This window comes from Acinonyx jubatus, chromosome E1 (assembly GCF_027475565.1).
Source record: "Acinonyx jubatus isolate Ajub_Pintada_27869175 chromosome E1, VMU_Ajub_asm_v1.0, whole genome shotgun sequence".
Classification (NCBI taxonomy): Eukaryota; Metazoa; Chordata; class Mammalia; order Carnivora; family Felidae; genus Acinonyx; species Acinonyx jubatus.
Genome location: NC_069397.1, coordinates 27,083,755 through 27,108,005, shown reverse-complemented (window position 1 = coordinate 27,108,005; position 24,251 = coordinate 27,083,755). Strand labels below are relative to the sequence as shown.

The 24,251-nt window shown below is 37.5% G+C and overlaps 1 protein-coding gene across 2 annotated transcripts in view; it reads right to left on the bottom strand.

Moving 5' to 3' along the window:
* SKA2 (spindle and kinetochore associated complex subunit 2) overlaps positions 1-24,060 on the bottom strand; it is a 46,393-nt gene extending 22,333 nt beyond the window's left edge. Inside the window, exons 1-2 of one of the 2 annotated variants that reach the window (XM_015088418.3) lie at positions 23,914-24,060; positions 1,311-1,397 (exon numbers count right to left, since the gene is read on the bottom strand). In XM_015088418.3, coding sequence (XP_014943904.2) covers positions 1,311-1,397; positions 23,914-23,946 — 120 coding nt within the window. In that variant the 5' untranslated portion in view covers positions 23,947-24,060. The remainder of the gene's footprint in view (positions 1-1,310; positions 1,398-23,913) is intronic. The other variant, XM_015088419.3, reaches the window with a different exon arrangement.
* Between the last annotated feature and the right edge of the window lie 191 nt (positions 24,061-24,251).

The window sequence follows — 24,251 nt, the reverse complement described above, 5'->3', positions numbered from 1 at the left end:
TAGTGTTGTATGGTAAGAGATGGTGGTAACTACAGTTGTGTTGAGCATAGATAGCATAATGTATAGAGTTGTCCACTCACTATGTTGTACACCTGAAACTAATGTAACATTCTGTGTCAACTAACTTCAATAAAACAATGGGGGTTTTTTTGGGGGGGGGGAGGGAGGGTAATAAAAAGAAGTGTTATTTTAATTTGCACTTCCACCTAATTCAAAATAATTCCTAATTGTATAAAAAATTTTTTTCAAAATTATATGATATCTCTTGTCTGTTGGCAAGTGGTGTCAGAGAGAAACATTATAAGTGGTCAATTAATGTTAACAGACAATGCTTAAAAACTATCTCCTTAGGGTGCCTGGGTGGCTCAGTGGGTTAAGCGTCCAACTTCAGCTCAGGTCATGATCTCGGGGTTCATGGGTTCCAGCCCTGCATGGGGCTCTGACTGGTAGTACGAAGCCTGGTTGGGATTCTCTCTCTCTCCCTCTCTGCCCATTCCCCACTTGTGCTCTCTCTCTCTCACTCTCTCTCTCTCAAATATAAACTTAAAAAAAAAAAAAAACTACTTTAAAATAATTGTTTATATCTCCATGGGCATGTGGACACATAGTTATAATTTTATGGTATATAAACAGAGTTAATATTTCTAATCAATCTAAACTTAGAATAACTAAGTACATAATTTTATGCAAAAATCACAGTTCATATAACAAATTTATAGTACATCATCATCTTCCTCAGAGAGTATCGTGACTGCCATGGTTTCTCCTTTCTTATTTAACCAACACTCTAGAGATAACTATACTCTCAGAATTTCAGAGGCTTCCACAGTAGTTGGTACCTTTGGATTCAATAATTCTTGGTTAAGGGTTAAAAAAAAGTAGCCAGGGCACCTGCGTGGCTCAGTCAGTTAAGCATCCAACTTTGGCTCAGGTCATGGTCTCACAGTTCTTGAGTTTGAGCCCCATATCAGGTGAGCTCGAGTCCTGCACCAGGTAAGCTTGAGCCCCGCTTCGGGTTTCTCTCTCTCCCTCTCTCTCTCTCTCTTTCACTCTCTCTGCCCTCGTGGGATTCTCTCTCTTTCTCTCTCTCAAAATAAATAAATAAATAAATAAATAAATAAGAGCCACAAATTTCCTTGACTATGGGTATAATCTCTCTGGTATGCTGTGATCAAGTTTCCAACACAAAAATATTTTAAGGTTCTATAAATTTATTACTTAATAATTTAAATTATACTGCTATTAGAAATATTATCAGAAAATCTTTTAATAAAATAATCTGTTAAAAATATATTTCTTTTGCAGATTACCTTGCCTGCTGTATCAGGATGATTAGTCTTGATTTCATATTCCAGCCTGTATTGAATGTAATCCAGATCAGAGTCAGCTTTCTGGAACTAGAGATCAGCATAAATCATTTTTTGTGAACCAAAAGACATACTAATAAACATGATAACTGTTAACTATTCTTTTATATTTACATTTTTTTAGCATTTCAATATGAGATATACTAATTTTAGAAATATGGAAATAAGTATATAAAACCTCCATCATTTATAATACCCATGCTTCTATTAAAAATTTAAAAACTAGTTAACATTTTGAAAGTTGTTTCTCTATGCATCTCTCTTAGATTTAGAGCTAAAATTAAGACACTAAGTAACCACTGTCACATATTAACACAAGAACTAACAACAGTTTCCAAAATTCCCAAGATCAGTGACACTCTCATCAGTTAGGTACTGTTTTTCTAACTCTGGTAGGAAATGTTCAAGTTAAAACACACAACAAATTTATTTTCAGGGATACCTGCAATGTTACCATCATCTGCAACCCCATTAAACAATGAACTACAAGTGTTTGCCACACAGATCAAAATTAGATACCTTAAAGAGACATAAATTATACAAGAAAAGGCTACATATATACAGGAGTAGTAGTCTGAATAACCCCAGTTTACTGAACCTGAGTCCAAGCATGGGTCCTTGATCTGCAGTAAATCTCTAAGGGAGAGAAAAAAGGGGAAAACTAGCACAGGCTGTAAAATACATGTGTGCGTACATATAGAAAAGTTGGGAAGCATATAGATCAGAGTGTTAAAAGTGGTCTATCTCTAAATGTGGTATAAACATAAAGTATTCTTAATTTTTGGAAATTGTGCTTCTTTTACATAATCTTAAAGCATGTGCTGTCTTGAATTTATCAGGGAAACAACCAGGATCCTTTGAGTTTACTATGAAAGGCAAAACATGTTTTTTTCAGGAATAGTCTCCCATTCCTAGGCCACAACCAAGAAGACTGCTTTGGGGAGAAGGTTCAGACCTTACCAAGGGGTTAGGCTCTGGACTAAAGATTGGTTCTTCATATTTTGAAGCCTTAGTGGAAAGAACAAAAGCCAACAAAAACTGTTAAAAGTAGTCATCAGGTCTAATGAGAAATGATGTACAGATATTTTTGTTATAAAAAAAAAAAGGTAAACTGAGACTTCTACTTTGGAATGTGGAGTAAAATAAAATGGGTCTCAGAAGTTAAAATGCTTCTAAGGTCAGAACCGTCAAATTGAACAGAGTATCAGAAATACACTAAAGCTTCTATCACTAATAATTTCTCTCATTATTGACCTAAATTTGAATGGAATACTTTGTAATTACCAAAATTCTATCTTTATAACCGAAACCTTTTGGAATAGAAATAGAAGAAAAAGAGAAAGTCAGTTTTTGTTTTTAATTTTTTTCTAAGAATCTGTATCTGATTTCCATCTCTAACAGCAGGGAGTTGCTATGAATCAGAAAAACAAATATAGAAGTTGTTAATTAAAACCTATACTTAAAATGTTTTTCAGGGGCACCTGGGTGGTTAAGTGTCCACCAGTTATGTGTCAGACTTCGGCTCAAGTCATGATCTCATGGTTCATGAGTTCAAGCCCCACATCGGGCTCTGTGCTGACAGCTCAGAGTCTGAATCCTGCTTCAGATTCTGTCTCCTTCTCTCTCTGACCCTCCCCCACTCACACTCTGTCTCTGTCTATCAAAAATAAATAAACGTTGAAAAAAAATTTTTAAGTGTTTTCCAAAAATGAAGGTTTTTTATTTGCTTATACACTTGCCAGATTAGATGTCATGATTAAATTGTACAATGATTAGATTTCATTAAGCAGATTACTAATTACTACATATGCATATGTGTATGTATATAAAGAAAATTCCTGTTGGCATAATTTCCCATATTGAAATATGCTTGGGGATTAACTTTTCCTTTACATTAAAAAAAAAATATTACTAACCTATATAACGTGGATGGAAAATATGGGGAAAGGGAAAGGGACAAGGAAGAGGGCAAATCCAATTAACAAAGACTCAAAGCATTCAAGACCTGATTTGTTTAATGATTGAAAAAGACTACACTCCCATGGCTTTATATATAGTTCAAGGCATTATGTAACAGTCTAAAGCATAATTTTATTTTTTAAAAGATTTTATTTTTAAGTAATCTCTACACCCAATGTGGGGCTCAAACTCACAACCCTGAGACCAAGAGTCACATGTTCCACCAACTGAGCCAGCCAGATACCCTTAAAGCATAATTTTAAATAAAAGTTTCTAAAACTTTTAAGTTATCACAGAATTCTAAGAATTATGGGATCTGTGGCTCCAGGATCACCTCAAGGCAGAATCTTTCAACCTACTGAATGGGAGAAGATATTGCAAAAGACATATCTGATAAAGGGTTAATATCCAAAATATGTAAAGAACTGCCACACCTCAACACCCCCAAAAAACAAATAATCCAATCAAAAAATGGGCAGAAGACATGAACAGATATTTCTCCAAAGATATATAGATGGCCAACAGACACATGAAAAGATGTTCAACATCACTCATCATCAGGGAAATGCAAATCAAAACCACAGTGAGAGATCAGTTCACACCTGTCAGAATAGCTAAAATAAAAAACTCAAGAAACAGCAAGTTTGGTAAGGACATAGAGAAAAAGGAACGCTTATGCAGTCTTGGTGGGAATGCAAACTGGTGCAGCCACTGTGGAAAATAGTATAGAGGTTCCTCAACAAGTTAAAACTAGAACTACCTTACGATCCAGTAATTGCACTACTGAATATTTACCCAAAGAATACAAAACAGTAATTCAAGGAGATATATTCACCCCGATGTTTATTGTAGCATTATTTACAATAGCCAAACTATGGAATCAGTCCAAGTGTCCATTGATAAATGAATAGATAAAGAATATGTGATATATATACACATACACACACATACATAATGGAATACTATTGGGCAATTAAAAAGAATGAAATCTAGCCATTTCCAACAATATAGATAGAGCTAGAGAGTATCTAGTGAAATAAGCCAGTCAGAGAAAGACAAATACCATATGATTTCACTCATCTGTATTATTTAAGAAACAAAAAAATGAGCAAAGGAAAAAGGAAGACAGAGAGAAACCAAAAAACACTTAACCACAGAGAGCAAACAGAGGGGATGTGGGGGGATAGGTGAAATATGTGAAGGGGATTAAGAGTACCCTTATCTTTATGAGTACTGAGTAATATATGGAACTGTTGAATCACTGTATTTTACACCTGAAAGTAATATAAAACTATAGGTTAACTACACTGGAACTAAAAAAAAAAAAAAAAATCTTTAGGAGACTTTTAACTTGTTTATGAAATGGAAATTCTTAAACAGATGTGGTGGTTTTTAATTTGATATTTTAGTTCTGCTTAAAGTTTAACCAGCATAATCTCAAAGACCATTTAACAATGTTTTCTTTTCAAGACAGCAGTTTTAGCTATGGCTTCCTGTTATACCTTGAGGTCCACTGTTTATTAAAATCATCAAAATGGGGCACCTGGGTGGCTCAGTCGGTTAAGTGTGCAACTCTTGATTTCAGCTCAAGTCATGATCTCTCCATTTGTGAGATGGAGTCCCAAGTCGGGCTCTGTGCTGACAGCATGGAGGCTGCTAGGGATTCTCTCTCTATTGCACTTTCCCTCTCTCAAAATAAATAAACTTTTTAAAAATATAAAATAAAATCATCGAACTGTATCAACAATAAGTGGTTCCTGCTTTTAAGTAACTTACATTTTAATAAGATACCAAAGAGGGTGCTTCCAATCAATGATATGATAAACTCAGCTAAATTTTCAAAACTGTTTGCAAACCACAATTGTTAAACACAGGTATAACTAAAATTTAAATTCTATAAATGTACCACTAAATAAATTATTAAAAATAAATACATACTAAAAAACCATAACTTCCTAGTTATTTTACTATATATTACTATTATATATACTCTTGAGATCTATCATATGTATATAGTGAAAATACTGTATCATGTGCTACTACTGTGCATGTCCTCCCAAATCCACTTTCAATGACATCATGCTGGTAGTATGAAATTGGTCAAGGTGTAAATATTTACACCAGGGAAACTGGCAAATGCTAAAAATCAGGATTTCCCACCTCTTCCTCCCCCTAGCTGCTATGTATACTTACTTCTGCTTTAAAAAGATTTTTTAAAATTCCCACCCCCACCTTGAGTAATGTACCCACATTTCTATTTGAAAAATGTTTCAGAAGTTACACAGAATTGTAAACAGACTTTCAAAGACAGGGGGAGGAGGGAATGGGGAGTTATCGTTCAATGGGTACAGAGTTTCAGTTAGGAAAAATGAAGTTCTGGAAATGCATGGTGGTAATGGTTATGCAACAATAAGAATGTACTTAATACCACTGAACTGTAAACTTAAAATTGATAAAATGGTAAATTTTGTTATATATATTTTATCACAATTAAAAACTTTTTAAAAGAAAAAGCTTGAAAGTAGAATGGGAAAACAGCTTGAAAGTAGAATGTAATCCTCTATGAAGAATTGAACAGAATATTTTGTGATAATACACAGGGCAAGTATTTACTCATTAGTGAATCAGTGGGCTAGGGAATAAGCAGGGAACAAAAAAGAAAAGGATACCAATGCAATTGTTCAAGATTCACTGATTTGAACTCTTCATTTTATAAATGAAGAAATAGTCTAGGGGCGCCTGGGTGGCTCAGTGGGTTATCGCCTAACTTTGGCTCAGGTGATGATCTCACAGTTCTGTTTGTGAGTCCGAGCCCCAGGATGGGGATCTCAGCTGTCAGCACAGAGCCTGCTTCAGATCCTCTATCCCCCAATCTCTCTGCCCCTCCCCTGCTCAGGTGCGCACATATGTGTGCTCTCTCAAAAATAAACATTTAAAAATAAAAAAATCTAAGTGATTTGCCTCTAGTTGTATTTTCATTAGTATGTTTTTTAAGCAGTTGAACCAAAGTCTATATGTGATATACATAACATTAAAGCCAATAAAAGTCACATAGATGGGGGACAAATGTAAAGACTTTACCTAAAGTTAAAGTTTGGGTTTTTTTCAGTTTCAAATCTATCACTGGTTAGCCTATTAAAAAACTCCTTCTGGAGGCACCTGGGTGGCTCGGTTAATTAAGTGTCAGTACTCTTGATTTTGGTTCAGGTCATGATCTCACAGTTCGTGGGCCCCACCCTGACAGCACAGAGCCTGCTTGGGATTCTCTCTCTCCCTCTCTCCGCCCCTGCCCTGCTCGTGCTCACTTGCTCTCTCAAAATAAATAAACTTAAAAAAAATAATAAATAAATAAAATAAATTTATAAAAATTCCCTCTGAACACAATCTAGTCGTATGGTCCAGGAAAAAGAAAAGGATTGAGATACATGGTAAAAGTTCTAACCCTGTTATCCCTAACAAGCTATGTGGCCCTAAGTAAGTCTTCCATCTCTCTGGGTCTCTTCTATTAAATGAGAGAGTTGGAAATCTAAGGTCCCCTTCAACACTATCATTCTATTATTTCATAATTCTACAAATAAACCCTTTTAATTTATCAAAATGTTAAAATTTAGAAGATAAATTTCCTCCTAAGACATTAAAAATCAACATTTGAGTTTCAGATTTAAGGTTTATATTAAGAATTAGCTTCTACTATTTGTTTTCTTCCTAAACAAAGATGAATGTTGCTTCAGTTTCAGCTACATAGTTTCTGCAACCTGCCCATTGTTCTTCCCAAACACCAAAACCCTATAAGCAATATTGCACTACTCAGAGCTATTTACACAGCAGAGACAATATCGATAGGGTTCTAGGATCTGGTCATAAAAGGAAAACTTTTTAGTCACATGGTAGGAAATTTCCTGACCAATTAATATAGTCTCCAAAATTCATTAGTGTCTGATTAATGGAGCAAATTGATACTGCTAAACATCATTCACTAGCCCTTGTCAGTTTTAAATTAGTCTCTTAAAGCCTTGTAAACAGTGAGGTTACTCTTTACACTCCACCTTAGCCAAAAGGCTGAGAAGCAACGTGAGGTTACTCTTTATTTACCTTTAAGTGACGTTATTCTTAGGAACATTATAATATTTAAAATAAAAAACTAGTGCTTTAAAGAAAAAACACACAAGACATTCATATTTTCAGAAGCCAGTTTTCTTCTAAATCAGAAACAAAAATAAATGGAAATTTTTATACCCATCCTGAGAGTGATAAATAAAATATGCAATTTAGCTGGGAAAAGTCCATTGAGATCAATATTAAAGCCCCAAAGACAGCCAAATTACATTCTGCCATTTGAATATCCTTGGAAACAGACTGGGAAGATACTTAAAAAAATGGAAAAAGGAATAGTTTAGGAAATAACTTTGAATTTTACAATATGCTACAAATTTCATAAACATATAATATTGTTATACTAGTTTTATTATAATTGGCTTAAGGCTTTAAAGTAAATGGCACACTGTATTACATACCACTCAACTGCAAGGAGGAAAGAACTGCAGACCAAGTTAAAAAAACTTCCTTTTACAAACAACCTATAGATTCTTACTGCCACAATAGAGCTCCCTTTTAAAAGGACCAGTGCTGTAAAAAAGCAGACACATCGGCTTATGAGTTTGTCCCAACAGCATCAAATCACAGGAAAAGGAAGAAATACAGCAGTCTTGTCTGAGATGAGAGGAGTTGGTAGAGGTACATTCTAGACTCAGTAGCTAGGCTTAAAAATACATTTTACAGGGGCACCTGGGTAGTGCAGTCAGTTGAGCATCTGACTTCAGCTCGGGTCATGAGCTCATGGTTCATGAGTTCAAGCCTGGCATCAGGCTCTGTGCTGACAGCTCAGAGCCTGGAGCCTGCTTCAGATTCTGTCTCCCTCTCTCTCTCTGCCACCCCCCCCCCCCCCACTCACTCTCTCTGTCTCTCTCTCAAAAATAAACATTAAAAATTTTTAAAAAAGAAATACATTTAACTTAGAAACATTATTTAAAGGGAGAACTGGGCATTGTAATACTTCCAGATCTAGGTTATATTATCAACCAAAGAATCCAATATTTTTTGTTTTGGGTTATTTTTTTTTTCCCAAAGAATCTAATACTTAATGAATGCACCCCTCTCTCCAATGCAGATTTTGAAACACCTTTATCTACCCTCATTTTCTTTTATTCATGGCTCCAGCTTACCATTTCATTTATTATATTATAATCATTTGCTCAGTGGCATCACCACTTGATTTCAAATGTCTTGATGGAAAAAGCCCTGTCTACCTTTTTATATCCCTGAGTTTTTAATATACAACCAAATGTTCAATGACAAAAAGGAAGATGAAAGAACATTCATTACTTTGAAAGAACAAACAGCGTGGGAACCCAACCACCATCTAAAGCCTATTTTAAGAAGAAATATTTGAAGTTCTCAACAAGTTGAGAGCCACCTCTAATGTATACAAAATCACAATTGTTTTTTGTATATTTCTGCTGGAGACTTGATTATCCAGTCTCTTCCAAATAGAACAAACACATGCCAATGCATGTCTAAAACTGATAAGCACTAATATGCACAAGCACCAGGTTGCAGACATGTTATTTCCAGCAAATAGTAACATCAAAGCAGAAGAAAGACAGCAGAAGCTCCAAGTTCATCAGGTTCTAATATGTAGGCTTATAATTATTACCATTATTATTATTATTACTGTTATTATTACTGTTATTGTACTACCCTACAATTATTAGGGTAGTACACATACGCAAGCCCTTGCCTATAAAAGATTGGTTTTATCAGTTGAAGGTAGTCTATTTAACTTTTTTAAAGCTTTCAGAATCCTAGATTATTTGTGTTAAGTGTTCTATGGACACATAATGGACTACAGGGCCAGATTTTCAAAATATATTTAACAAACTTGGTTTAGAAAAACAATAGTCCAAAAGATATACCTACAAAAAAATGCCTATTTTACCTATGTCTTAATAGTCATAGAATTGAAGGGTGTTTTTCATTTCACATATCTGTCTTCTAAGAAATTACAATAAACATATATTACATGCATAAAAATTATTTAAAGCAGTTTTTTTTTTAGAGAGAGCACGCGCATGAGCAGGGGAGGGGGCAGAGGGAGAGAGAGAGAGAGAGAGAGAGAGAGAATCTTTAAGCAGGCTCCATGCTGAGTGGGGAGCCTAATGCAGGGCTCAACCCTATGACCCTGTGATCATGACCTGAGCCTAAATCAAGACTTGGACACAACCAACTGAGCCACCCAGGTGCCCAAAAGCAAATTTTTTTTGCGTTTAAGGGCATTCTGTACTAAGTCACTCTTTACTTAAAGATCATTGGGGTGAGGCACCTGGGTGGCACAGTTGGTTGAGCATCTGACTTCAGCTCAGGTCATGATCTCAGTTTGTGAGTTCAAGTCCTGCTTGCTCAGAGCCTGGAGCCTGCTTCAGACTCTATGTCTCCCCCTCTCTCTGCCCCTCCCATGTTCATGCTCTGTCTCTCTGTCTCTCAATAATAAATAAACGTTAAAAAAAAAAAAATCATTGGGTTGCGGACTTCAAGCTGTATTACAAAGCTGTAATCATCAAGACAGTGTGGTACTGGCACAAGAAAAGGCACTCAGATCAATGGAACAGAATAGAGAACCCAGAAATGGACCCACAAACATATGGCCAACTCATCTTTGACAAAGCAGGAAAGAATATCCAATAGAATAAAGACAGTCTCTTCAGCAAGTAGTGCTGGGAAACTGGACAATGACATGCAGAAAAATAAACCTGGACCACTTTCTTACACCATACACAAAAATAAACTCAAAATGGATGAAAGACTTAAACCTAAGACAGGAAGCCATTAAAATCCTAGAGGAGAAAGCAGGCAAAAACGTCTTTGACCTGGCCTCAGCAACTTCTTACTCAACAGGTCTCCAGAGGCAAGGGACAACTAAAACAAAAATGAACTCTTGGGACCTCATCAAAATAAAAAGCTTCTGCACAGCAAAGGAAACAACCAGCAAAACTAAAAGGCAACTGATGGAATGGGAGAGGATATTTACAAACGACATATCAGGTAAAGGGTTAGTATCCAAAATCTAGAAAGAACTTATCAAACTCAACACCCAAAAAGCAAATAATCCAGTGAAGAAATGGGCAAAAGACATGAATAGACACTTCTCCAAAGAAGACATCCAGATGGCCAACTTACACATGAAAAAATGCTCCACATCACTCATCGTCAGGGGAATACAAATCAAAACCACACTGAGGTACCACCTCACACCTGTCAGAATGGCTAACATTAACCACTCAGGCAACAACAGATGCTGGTGAGGATGCAGAGAAAGAGGATTTCTTTTGCACTGCTGGTGGGAATGCAAACTGGTGCAGCCACTCTGGAAAACAGTATGGAGGTTCCTCAAAAAATTAAAAATAGAACTACCCTACAACCCAGCAATTGCACTACTAGGTATTTATCCAAGGGATACAGGTATGCTGTTTCAAAGGGACACATACACCCCAATGTTTATAGCAGCTCTATCAATAATAGCCAAAGTATGGAAAGAACCCAAATGTCCATTGATGGATGAATGGATAAAGAAAATGTGGTACACACACACACACACACAATGGAGTATTACTCAACAATGAAAAAGAATGAAATCCTGCCATTCACAACTATGTGGATGGACCTAGAGGGTATTATGCTAAATGAAATTAGTCAGTCAGAGAAAGACAAATATCATATGACTTCACTCATATGAGGACTTGAAGATACAAAACAGATGAACATAAGGGAAGGGAAGCAAAAATAATATAAAAACAGGAAGGGGGACAAAAACATAAGAGACTCTTAAATATGGAAAACAGAGGGTACTGGAGGGGTTGTGGGGGGGGGGGGATGGGCTAAATGGATAAGGGACATTAAGGAATCTACTCCTGGGGTGCCTGGGTGGCTCAGCCGGTTGAGCGTCCAACTTCAGCTCAGGTTATGATCTCACGGTTCGTGGGTCCAAACCCCACATCGGGCTCTGTGCTGACAGCTCAAAGCCTGGAGCCTGTTTTGGATTCTATGTCTCCCTCTCTCTCTTTGACCCTCCACCACTCATGCTGTCTCCCTCTGTCTCAAAAATAAAATAAATAAATAAATAAATAAATAAACATTAAAAAAAAAAAAGGAATCTACTCCTGAAATCATTGTTGCCCTATATGCTAACTTGGATGTAAATTAAAAAAATAATAATAAATCAAATTAAATGGTAAAAAAAAAAAAATCTGGGTTGGGGCACCTGGCTAGATCAGTTGGTAGGGTGTGACTCTCGATCTCGGGGTTATAGGTTTGAGCTCCATGTTGGATAGAGATTACTTAAAAATAAAATCTTTATTTAAAAAAAGAAAAGATCATTAGGGTCTCCAATGCCTGTAGAATTGATCCCAACTTTTAGTATAATTTTTCACAAGATGACAATAACATGCTCTTCATCAGTGCCTCATATCTTACAACCTCAGCCACACTGAATTCATCGTGCCAAATATCCATGCTGTTTTTTAAAATCACTGATTTCTGGGGTGCCTGGGTGGCTCAGTCATTCAAGCGTCCAACTCCTGATTTCAACTGCAACTTGGCTGGAATCTGGTGCTCTAGGTTAGGCTGAGTTTGGTGGCTCTCATTGCAGTCCTATTGCCAGGTGTCTCTCATACTCTTTGAACCAGAAGATAATTCTTCTCATGGAGATAACAGGGTTAGCAGAAATACACAAAGCCTTTCAAATTCAGAGTTGGCACACTGTCCACTCTATCCATATGTCACTGGCCACAGCACATCCAGAAGCAGGGAAATGTACTTTGCCCATCACAGGTACAATCTTCCAGTTACAAAATAAGTAAGTCAGGGGTATGTAATGTACAGTATGGTGACTATAGTTAATATTGTATCGTATGTTCGAAAGTTGATGAGAGTAGATCTTAAAGCCTTGTGAAAAATTTAAATAAGTAAAAAAGTAGAAAAATATATAACTATGTGTGGTAATGGAGTTTAACTAGACTTACTGTGATCATTTCACAATATATACACATACTGAATCACTATTTTGTACATCTGAAGTTAATATAATGATATATGTCAATTATATCTCAACAAAAACCACAATAGAATATGGATCCACAGAAGAGTAAAGAATTGGGGTGAATCATTCACTTTACTAGGATACTACTATTTTCTTTGGGGGAAAGAAAAAACCAGAGTAGGTCACTGTGGTACATGTAAATGATAGACATGGTATTATTACAAGAATATTCAGATAAACATTCCTTTCGGTTATTTTTTTTAGACTTCTCGTTTATGCTATCTTACATGAAATAAACAGGGCAATGAAGCATGTAGAACACAAAAATCGATACACAATGACAGAATCATAAGTTAAATTTCAAAAAAAAAAAAAGGTTAGGGGCGCCTGGGTGGCGCAGTCGGTTAAGCGTCCGACTTCAGCCAGGTCACAATCTCGCGGTCCGTGAGTTCGAGCCCCGCGCGTCAGGCTCTGGGCTGATGGCTCGGAGCCTGGAGCCTGTTTCCGATTCTGTGTCTCCTTCTCTCTCTGCCCCTCCCCCGTTCATGCTCTGTCTCTCTCTGTCCCAAAAATAAATAAAAAAGTTGAAAAAAAAAAAAAAAGGTTAAATTTCCCTATAGTTTACCCAAAACCTGAAATGTATGTATATAAAGATTTTTTTAATTAAAGAACATAGGTTCATGATTACCACAGAACATAAATATATAAAATGTTTAGGAACATAATAAAGAAAAACAGTGTGGTAGAAGTTTTCAACTTAAATTAGCTACAATATTGATATAATGGGTTCTTCCTCTCAACCTTACTGCTCCCCTTCTCAACACTGCTGACCCACTGGTAGTTTCCCCCAGTCGGGTAACACCTCTCATCTCTAGCCTTTCACATGCACTGCTTCCTTTGCCTGGAACATTTACCGTTTCCTTCACTGGCTAATACCAGCTCATCGTTGAAGTCTCAGATTAAATTTCACCTCTAACAAGAAGCCTTCCCCAGATTAGGTGCCTCTTTTCTTTTCTTTTCTTTTTTTTAATAAATTTTCTCCTGTGCTTTCTTTCCTTTTTTTTTTTTTAATTTTATTTATTTATGTAATCTCTACAACCAACAACGTGGAGCTCAAACTCACACCCCCAAGATTAAGTGTTGCAGGCTCCTCTGACTGAGACAGCCAGGTGCCCTTAGGTACCTCCTTCCAATGTGCCCCCCATAGAACCTGGTATTTACTTGTCCCATCATGGCATCTGTCTCAATGTATTTAATTTCTCTGTCTCTCAGATAAGTTTCATAACATGTTAATATGTTATACTTTAGTACTAGCCTGCCCTAGTAACACTTACTGAAAGTATGAAGTACTATCATTTACAATTAGGCAGATTAAGTGGAGAAAGGAGGAATTTATAAAAGTTACAAAACTCTCACATTTCCTGACAAAAATAAATTGTTCTAATAATGTAGGCATATTTTACAATCAGTCACTACATGAAAATCTTTTTTTTTTTAAAGTTTTTATTTAAGTAATCTCTGCAGGCAAAATGGGGCTCAATCATGACCCTGAGATCAAGACTCACCCATTCCTGGGACTGAGCCAGCCAGCCACTCCTTACTAAATGAAAATCTTAGCAAAAACTGAGATTATTTCCTCATTGATAAAATGAGAACAAAAACATTGAGTCAAAGAATCAAGGATTGACTTATTCAAAGTTTTAAAGTGTTACATACTGGGGCACCTGGGTGGCTCAGTCGGCTGAACATCCAACTTCGGTTCACGTCACGATCTCTAATTCGTGAGTTCGAGCCCCACATCAGGCTCGCTGCTGTCAGCACAGAGCCTGCGTTGGATCCTCTGTCTCTCTCTCTCTTTATCTCTCTCTCTCTGCCCCTCCCCTGCTTGCATGCGCAACCTCACTTACACTGTCTCTCTCGAAAATAAACTTTTTTTAAAAAAAAAAGAAATCTTTTAAAAAATAAAAAACAAATAAATACATAAATAAAATGTTATATATTGAATTCTCTCACTCTCCCTTTTTCTCTGCTCCTCCTGCTCTCTTTTTCTCTCTCTCTAAATAAATAAACTTGAAAAAAATTCTAAAATGTTATATATTAAGACAAATTGGAAGTATAACCTTTTAAAAATCTAATTGAAGGGGCGCCTGGGTGGCTCAGTTAAGCATCAATTAATGCTTAATCATTAATCAATTAATGCTCAATTAAGCATCCTACTCTTGTTCACAGCTCAAGTTCTGATTTCACAGTTCATGGGTTCAAGAGCCACCTTGGGCTCTGAGCTGACATCAAGGAGCCTGCTTGGGATTCTCTCTCTCTCTCTCTCTCTCTCTCTCTCAAAAAAAAAGCCTAATTAAGAATAAATTTGGTGGCTCCTGGGTGGCTCAGTCAGTTAAGTGTCCAGCTTCTACTCAGGTCATGATATCTCACCATTCGAGGTCATGATCTTGCGGTTCATGGGTTCGAGCCCCATGCCAGGCTCTGTGCTGACAGCTCAGAGCCTGGAGCCTGCTTCGGATTCTGTGTCTCCCTCTCTCTCTGCCCCTGCCCTGTTCATGCTTTCTCTCTCTCTCTCAAAAATAAATAAACAAAAAAGTTTTTTTAAAGAATAAATTTTATTTATCGGAGATATTAATATTGAAACTTTGTATTATATTTGGGTAACAAATGTAAGATTTTTTTGTTTTAAAACTTTTACTTTGCTCCAAGGAAGAAGAAAACTTCCCACTTGATTTTAAATGGGTTCATATGTATGGCCTCTCATACCCTATTCTTTAAATCAAAGATGTGTTCACATCAAAAATACAGTTTAAGAGGCGTCTGAGTGGCTCAGTTGGTTAAGAGCCCAACTCTAGATTTCAGCTCGGTCATGATCTCGCCATTCATGAGTTCAAGTCATGCATTGGGTGAACTCAGCTGAGCTTGAGCCCAGCTTCAGGTGAGCTTGAGCCCTGCTTCAGGTGAACATGAGTCCCACTTAGGGTGAGCCCCACTTCTCTTTCTCGCATTCTCTCCCTCTGCCCCTCATGGGATTCTGTCTTTCCCTCTCTCTCTGCCCCTTGCTCACTTTCACCCTCTCTCTCTCAAAAACAAACAAACAAACAAACAAACAAACAAACAAATGGGGATGCCTGGTGGCTCAGTCGGTTAAGCGTCTGACTTTGGCTCAGGTCATGATCTCATGGCTCATGGGTTCCAGCCCCATGTCAGGCTCTGTGCTGACAGTTCAGAGCCTGGAACCTGCTTCAGATTCAGATTCTGTGTCTCTGTCTCAGTCTGCCCCTACCCTGCTTGCTCTCTCTCTCTCTCTCAAAAATAAATAAAAACATTAAAATAAATTTTTTTAATGAATAAACATTTTAAATGAATGAATGAATGAATGAATGAATGCCAAAGAAGAAAACAGCCACACTGGAGGCAAGGGAGGTAACTCAAAGACTTTATATACAAAATTTGGGAATAAAATGGTTTTATCAAAAGCAGTCATGTTCTTCATCCCCTACCAAATGATGTCCAAATGATGCCTAATAATATCTCAACTATCTTTCTTCCCTCTTGCATCCATTCTTCCAGCTTTTAAGGACATTTGTTTAACAAATAGCTTACTTTTTTCTGAAATTCAATTTATTTGCAATACACATTATAACAGTTTTGGTCTATTTTTATGATATAGAGCACTAATAGAAGTCACACTCCACAGGTTATGAAAAACTTATAAACAAGACCTATACACTGAAAACTAAAAAACACTGTTGAGAATTATTTTTTAGAGAATGAGAGAGAGAGAGAGAGAGAGAGAGCGCACGTGCAGGTGCAAACAGGGGAGGTGCAGATGGAGACGAAGAGCAAGATTCCCAAGCAGGCTCTCCACTGGCAGTGCAGAGCCCAACCAGGCTCAATCTCATGACCATGAGTTCATGACCTGACCCAAAATCAGGAGTCAGATAGATGCCCAACTGACCAAGCCAACCAGGTACCCCAGAGAGAAATTTTAAAAGATCTAATAAATGGAGAGATAATGTTAATTAATCAGAAAATTCATTCTTAAAATATCAAATCTCCCCAAATTATTCTTTAAATTCAACATAATCAAAATCCCAGCAGGCTTTTTTGGTAGAAATTGACAAAAAACAAAACAAAACAAAACAAAAAACTTATTTGAAATGCAAAATAATTTAAAATTTTTAGAAAACAAGAGCAAAGTCTGAGGCATTATATTAGATGATTTCAAGACTTACTATAAAGCTACAGCAATCATGACAGTATGAGATGACATTAAGGAAAAAAATAGCTCAAAAATAAGTAAACCAACCCATACACACTTGTTCAACTGATTTATTACAAAGGAGCTAAGGTAATTCAATGGGGAAATGATAATCTTTTCAACAAAGAACAAGGGAATAGCCATATGGAAAAATAAATAAAAAGAACTACTCTCACTTTATACCACATACAAAAATTAACTCTAAATGGACAGAGATCTAAATGTGAAACCTAGGGGCACCTGGATGGCTCAGTTGGTTAAATGTCCCGCTCTTCACTTTGGCTCAGATCACGATCTCACAGTTTGTGGGTTCAAGCCCCATATCCTGCTCTGTGCTGACAGTGTGGAGGCTGCTTGGGATTCTATCTCAGTTTCTTATTGCCCATCCCCCACTCAGGAACTCTGTCTCTCTCTCTCTCAAAATAAACTTTAAAAAAAAGTAAATAGGGGCACCGGGGTGGCTCAGTTGGTTAAGCGTCTGACTTCGGCTCAGGTCATGATCTTATGGCTTGTGTGTTCGAGCCCCATGTTGGGCCCTGTGCTGACAGCTCAGAGCCTGGAGCCTGCTTTGGATTCTGTGTCTCCTTCTCTCTCTGCCCCACCCCCACTCACACTCTGTCTCTCTCTTTCTCTCAAAAAGACAGGTAAACATTAATAAATAAATACAAATAGTTAAATGTAAAAACTAAAACTACAGATATAAAAGAAACATTTGTGACCTTGAGTTAGGCAAAGATTTGTGAGATAGAACACAGAAACCATAATCCATAGAAGAATAAATGTGTAAATTGGACTTCATCAAAAGTTTTTATGTGAGAGGGTAAATAACAGAGAAAATTAAAGGGCTCTCATAATAATTAAAAAGACAAACATTTCAATTTGAAAACTGATTCAAAGATTTCAACAGATATTTCACTAGAGAAGACATATCAACTGCAAACAAGCACATGAAAAGATGTTCAATATCATTAGCCATTCTGGAAATGCAAATTTAAACTAATGAGATACCACTACACAACTACTAGAATAGCTAAAATGAAGAAGACTGACAATACCAAGATACCAAATGTTGGTAAAGATGTGGTGAAACTGGAACCCTAAATCACAGCTTTGGTAAAGATTTCAGCAATTTCTTATGAGATGAAGCATATATTTTATCACACTACCCCAGAGAAACAAAAACATTACGTCCAAACATTACAAAAAACATTATGTCCAAAGACTTATACCACAATGTATAAATACCACAACAACTTTATTCATAATAGGCAAAACCTACAAACATCCCAAAATCCATAATCTAGTAAATGGATAAACAATTTGTAAGTCTACAGCAATGGAATACTACGCAGCAATGAAAATGATCCAACTACTAATATGTACAACAACATGGATGAATCTTATTGTGTTAAGTGCAAGAAGCCAGGCACAAAAAACTGCAAGTTATAAATGATGCAATTTATGTGAACTTCTAGAAAAGGCAAAACTAGAGATCAATGATTGTCAGAAAGTTTGAGGGGAGGAGGTTGACTACAAAGGGGCAGGAAACGTTAGGTGATAGAAATGTTCTTTCTATACTATGTCTGTGGTGGTGGTTACATGACTGTTCACATTTGTCAAAACTCATCAAATTGTACAACTAAATTTGCTAAGTTTTATTGTATGTAAGTTATATCTCAAAATCAATTATAAAAAAAGTAATGAATGTATACTTTATTATATTTCATTATTACAAAAAAGAACTTTAAAACAAGCATTCTTAAGTTTTAAATTCAAGTACAAACTACATAGTACACAAAATTAATACCAAATAAGATTTGGGGCAAGTTATCATATGAAATATACAGCAGAGATTGTTTTCATCACTTACTAATTCACCTTAAAACTCAAAAAAAAAAAGATTTGCCAGAACCTATCCAAATCTGTGATAGAAAGAAGCAAAATACAAAGCACTACTCATTTAAACAAGCCATAACAACTCTAGCTATAGTAAGTATTATGTCAGTGTGTTTCATAATGCATTATGACAGTGAGCTTTTAGTTAAAAAAATTTTTTTTCTTCAAGTTATGACTTTCTAAAACATACACTTTGGGTAATAAAATTATATACTTTTTAGTAACAAAGGTTGTAATAAATTACTCACAGATAATGAAGAAAGATGTAAGGCAAGAATCAAAATTCTGGTGTGCATTCTGCTTTCAGATGCTTTGACAATACTATTGCACTGCTAGCTGTAAAGTACAGTAGTGCAATAAAGTCAGAGCATTCGTTAGCAGAAATTGGTAGGAAAGGAACACAAAAGCATCTTGCATCAGTTGAAGCTTCAGTGTGAAAAGAATTTAAAGAAGGGCTGCCATTTTGTACAGAAGACACCCCAAACCTAAGAATATGTATATCAATGTTAAAAAGAATTGAATTTAAATATCAAAATACTAGTTTTCTGATGACTGACCTATGATTAATATTCAACAGAAATCTGTAGAAAGGAATTGTGTAAATACGTCCTAAGCTTTAGAAGTTATTAACATGGGTATTGTTGAAACGTTAGGACTGGTATTAACAAAACCAGTTATAATTACTACCAAAGCAAAGTTGTGAAAAAGATTACTGTTCTTGAGACCTGTTGGTTAGCTCCCCATAGCAAATGATTAAGAATATCAGAGAAAACAGGGGCACCTGGGTGGCTCAGTCAGTTGAGCGTCCAGCTTTTAACTTTGGCTTGGGTCATGATCTCACTGTTTGTGGGTTCAAAGCCACATTGGGCTTTGTGCTGGCTGTGTGGAACCTGCTTGGGAGTCTCTCTTTCTCACTCTCTCTGCCCCAGTCCTCTCTCTAAATAAACAAACAAACAAACAAACTTAAAAAAAAAAAGAATATCAGAGAAAACAAATGAAAAGTAAAATAAGTTTCTCAATCTCTAAATACCCAATCTATGTTTCTTGAATCTAAACTACATTACATACTAAAAAGCTATAACTGGGGCGCCTAGGTGGCTCAGTCGGTTAAGCGGCCGACTTCAGCTCAGGTCATGATCTCGCGGTCCGTGAGTTCGAGCCCCGCGTCGGGCTCTGTGCTGACAGCTCAGAGCCTGGAGCCTATTTCAGATTCTGTGTCTCCCTCTCTCTGACCCTCCCCTGTTCATGCTCTGTCTCTCTCTGTCTCAAAAATAAATAAACGTTAAATTTTTTTTTAAATAAAAAAAAAAGAAATAAAAAGCTATAACCATCTTATGGCTTTTTATCTCAAGAGTTTACAGATTTCCAGGGAATTAACGTCTCCTAAACAAGACTTCCTAATAGAATACTGTGGAAGGATATTTTAAAATTTCAGTTAACCCCTGGGGCGCCTGGGTGGCTCAGCCAGTTAAGCATCTGAATCTTAATTTCAGCTTAAGTCATGATCTCACAGTTCATGGAATCAAGCCTGGAGTTGGGCTGCACCCTGAAAGCACAGAGCCTATTGGCAATTCTCTCTCTCTCTCTCTCTCTCTCTCTCTCTCTCTGTCTCTCTGCCCCTTCCCCACTTGTGCACATGTACACACATGCTCTGTCTTTCTAAAGCAATAAATAAACTTTAAAAAATATATAAATAGGGCCGTCTGGGTGGCTTAGTCGGTTGAGTGTCCAACTCTTGATTTCAGCTCAGGTCATGAACCCAGGGTCATGGGATCAAGCCCGTCAGGTTCTATGCTGAGCGTGGAGCATGTTTGAGATTTTCTCTCTCTCTTTCTCCCCACCCACTCTGCCCCTCTCCCCTGCACTCTCTGTCCATAAAATTAAAAATAACGTATTTTTATAATTCAATAAATAAATAAATAAAATTTCAGTTAACCCCTAAAGATCTTAAATACAGGAAATCATCTCCATTTCCTTCCAACAGAAAAATCAAGGAGAAAATAATATATGGTACAGGAGGAGGTTCTGAAATTTTAAGAATCCGGTTTTCTTGGATTCAAGCCAATTATCATCATCCTAACCTTTTAACTGGTAAGACACATTCAAAAGTCAGATGTAAGATGTAAGCCCAGAAATAGAAATATTATGATAGTATAACATTGTACTTTTGTGCACAATCACTTGTGGTACCACAAAAGAACAGTGGACAAATATCACTCAATCAGTACGTGAAAGGGAAAAAGAGAACAAAGATAACACTACAATGAGTTTATTCCCCCATTAATAATGTTGATTGATGCAAAAATACTTTCCATTTTCACTAATCTTTCTTTAAATCAGCTACTTGGTTAGATTGAACCTCCTAATTTGAGTTAGAAATGAACTCAAATTCAGGACAACTGGAACATGAATGACTAGACCTCAAATCCTAGGCCATACAACTCACGTATTAGAACAGTTCAACTCTGCTAGCCAAGGATCAAGTTTTAAGGAAAGTATTCATAAATAAATAAATAGAAGTATTTAAGAGTGAAATGTTTAATTTTCTGAATTAGAAATTAATCCAAATGAGAAAAATATGAAATATTTTTAAAATAAGAGGATCAGGCTATCTACAAAGTGAGAATACTTTATTTTCAAAGTTCAATAATACGCATTCTCTTTCACTTACTAAATTTTCTTCTCTTTTTATAAATTTTTTTTAATATTTATTTTTTGAAAGAGAAAGAGTGAGTGGGGGAGGGGCAGAGAGAGAGGGAGATACAGAATCTGAAGCAGGCTCCAGGCTCCTTAGCTGTCAGCACAGAGCCAGAGGTGGGGCTCCAACCCAGAACCATTAGATCATGACCTGAGCCAAACTCAGATGCTTAACTGACTGAGCCACCCCGGGGCCCCTGATTTAATAAATTTTCAAAATTAGTTCCTCAACAAATCCTTTATTCAAGTAAGGTAGAACCAAAACTCAGAGGATTGTACAGGAAATCATTTCTTTCTAATCTTAGAAAATAAACCAGTTCATAGATATAGCACATGGCAAATCTGAAGATGAGATGCACCATCTTTTACTATTCAATCAATAAAAAGCAGTGATAACAAAACTGTAATAGTTCAAACACATTTTTTAAACTCTAACGATTATGGAAACAAACTAATAACTGGAAGTGGGGCGAGGGGAAGGCTACCACTAGGTTACTTGCAAGTAATTTAAGAAGACCTGCTTTCTTCTCTTCACCTCTTAAAAAGAATTTTTAAAAACTACCCAATCATTCAAACACTTAAAAGTTTAAGAGCCTGGCTACCTCAAAGTTTTCTAAAACCTACTTTTTTCAAGATGTATACTTAATCATTTTCCCTTTAAATTGTGTTCAATCTAAACATTTAAAAAGGAAAAAGAGGGGGCACCCGGGTGGCTCAGTGGGATAAGCGTCGGACTTCAGCTGAAGTCACGATCTCACAGGTTGAGAGTTAGAGCCCCATGTGCTGACAGCTCGGAGCCTGGAGCCTGCTTGAGATTCTGTCTCCCTCCCTCTCTGCCCCTCCCCCGCTCATTCTCTCTCGCTCTCGCTCTCTCTCTCAAAAAAAAAATTAAATAAAAATTGTGTTCAATCTAAAAAAAAAAAGTCCTGTGAGAATACTGACTCTCATACAGTCAAAAAAACCTTAATTGGTACCTCAAAAATAAACAGTCAACTTAAGGGGGGAGGAAAACTGTTAAAAGCAGAATTAGTATCATTTAGCATCTTACAATTAGGCAGAAATCTCCATCTGGAGGGAGAAATTCAGAACGGGTAAAAGGGCAAGATGGTGTTAAACATTTATGCCGGTTGACAGAATCAAACTAGGATACTTGACATATTTTTGGTTCTTTTGTTGGTTTAAAGGCATTTCATGATTAAAAAAAAACAAAACTGAACTGAAAGTTCATTATTACAGGTTTGGAAAGCGGCAAAAACTTCCTTCTTCACTGCCATTCCCTCCCACCCCATTTCCCCCTACCCCCACAAAGAAAATTAAAACTCAAAATTGTTAGAATCAACTGGAAAACTTCAAGTCGAATTTGTATGGGAGAGCCGCTACAATTCATTAATACATCAGGAGAAAATAATAAGATGTATCAAGCTCTCACATTTTCTGGAGGTGGGAATCAGGGTATGGTACTCAGTTTCTTCCAGGATCACTACAAGTGTAGATGCTAAGTGACCTAAGGTTCAACTTGGAGACAGCAACGCTGACACAAATATCTAAATTGTAATGCCAGGGTATGGGAGGGCGGGGGAGGGGGACGGGCGGTTTGAGACGGAGAGGAAAGATTTGAGCTTTTTGAATTAATTGTTATCTTTCTTTAACAAAAAACCGCCAGGAGCTCAATGGTGGGCGCGTCCTCCAAATTCCTCATTTTAAAGAAAGCCAGCCCAATTCAAACACAGTAATGCAGGGAGGGGGTAAGGACTGAAGATAGAACAAGGGGAACTAAGAAGAAAAAAGCGCGGGCGATCTAGCTGGTAGTCTAAGAATGGGAGAGAGGGAATAAAGAGTCGGTAAAGGATCCATAGAAAAAAACTAGGACAGCCCTTCAGCTTGGCGCCCCGGAGCAGGCCAAGCAGCCGCCTGAATCCTTTCCAATTATTCGCCCGCGCCCCCTACTTTCATAAATGAATGAAACTCGGCAACTCGAAAGCAGGGTACCTTCCTTGTCCCAATTCCTCCCGCGCTCCAAGAAAGGAGCTCGAGGTTCAGGTCCCCATCGCTCACACCTTTCCCCCACCCAAGGGCTACCACCTTCGATCCAAACATATGTTGGCCTTGGAGCTTCCTCGACCGCTAAGAAGTTGTGCACGCGAGTCTAGAACCTTTCTCAGACTTTCTCAACCCGCCTTGAAGAACGTGAACGGCTCTGCCCTAATGGGATTTCTCTCCGCCCCCCTCGGTTTATTCCCCACCTCACCTTCCATCCCCCTTTCTTTGAGTGTGAACGACCTCTCCCCTTCTTGGAGCGGTTAGGGTCTTTTGGGGAGAAATGCAAAAAACGCTGCCTGCACGAGCCACAGTTCCTTGAGGGGCGGAAAGGTTAGGGCACGGAACAAGGAATTCCAAAGGCCCAACTACCTCAGCATCTCCCGCCATTTCCCTCACGAGTTTCCCGGATGTAACCCCTTCCCCCGCGGCGGTTAAAAGAGACCCGGCGGCTGCAACTCCCTTTGATACAAGAGGAGGGAACTTGAATCTGGTCCAGCTTCTGCCGCCCAGGGTTTCAGGCGACTCGAAATTGCATCCCACCTTGGAGGCCATCCGAGAGAAATAAGCTACCCAGTAGATCTCCTTTACTTTACACTCACCATCAGTTCCAGCTTATCGACCTCCGCCTCCATGTTGAATAGTTGACATTCCTCAGACCGCGGCAGTGCTTAAGCCGCAAACCGTGCTAGCACTGAGAGTGCCTATTGGACAGCTGTCACTCAACGTCTCACAGTCATTGGTTCCCCTGCTTCAGTGGCGCCCGCCCATTGGCGACTAAGTAACGCCCCTCCACATGAAACACCTTCTCCAGTTGGACAAAGACACAAAACGCCGCAGGAGGATTGGCTGCTGTATATATATATTTTTTCCATTGGCTGCACGCTCATCTCTACTTTCAATTTCATAGCTAGGGCTCCGCAGAGAAGAGACTGCGATT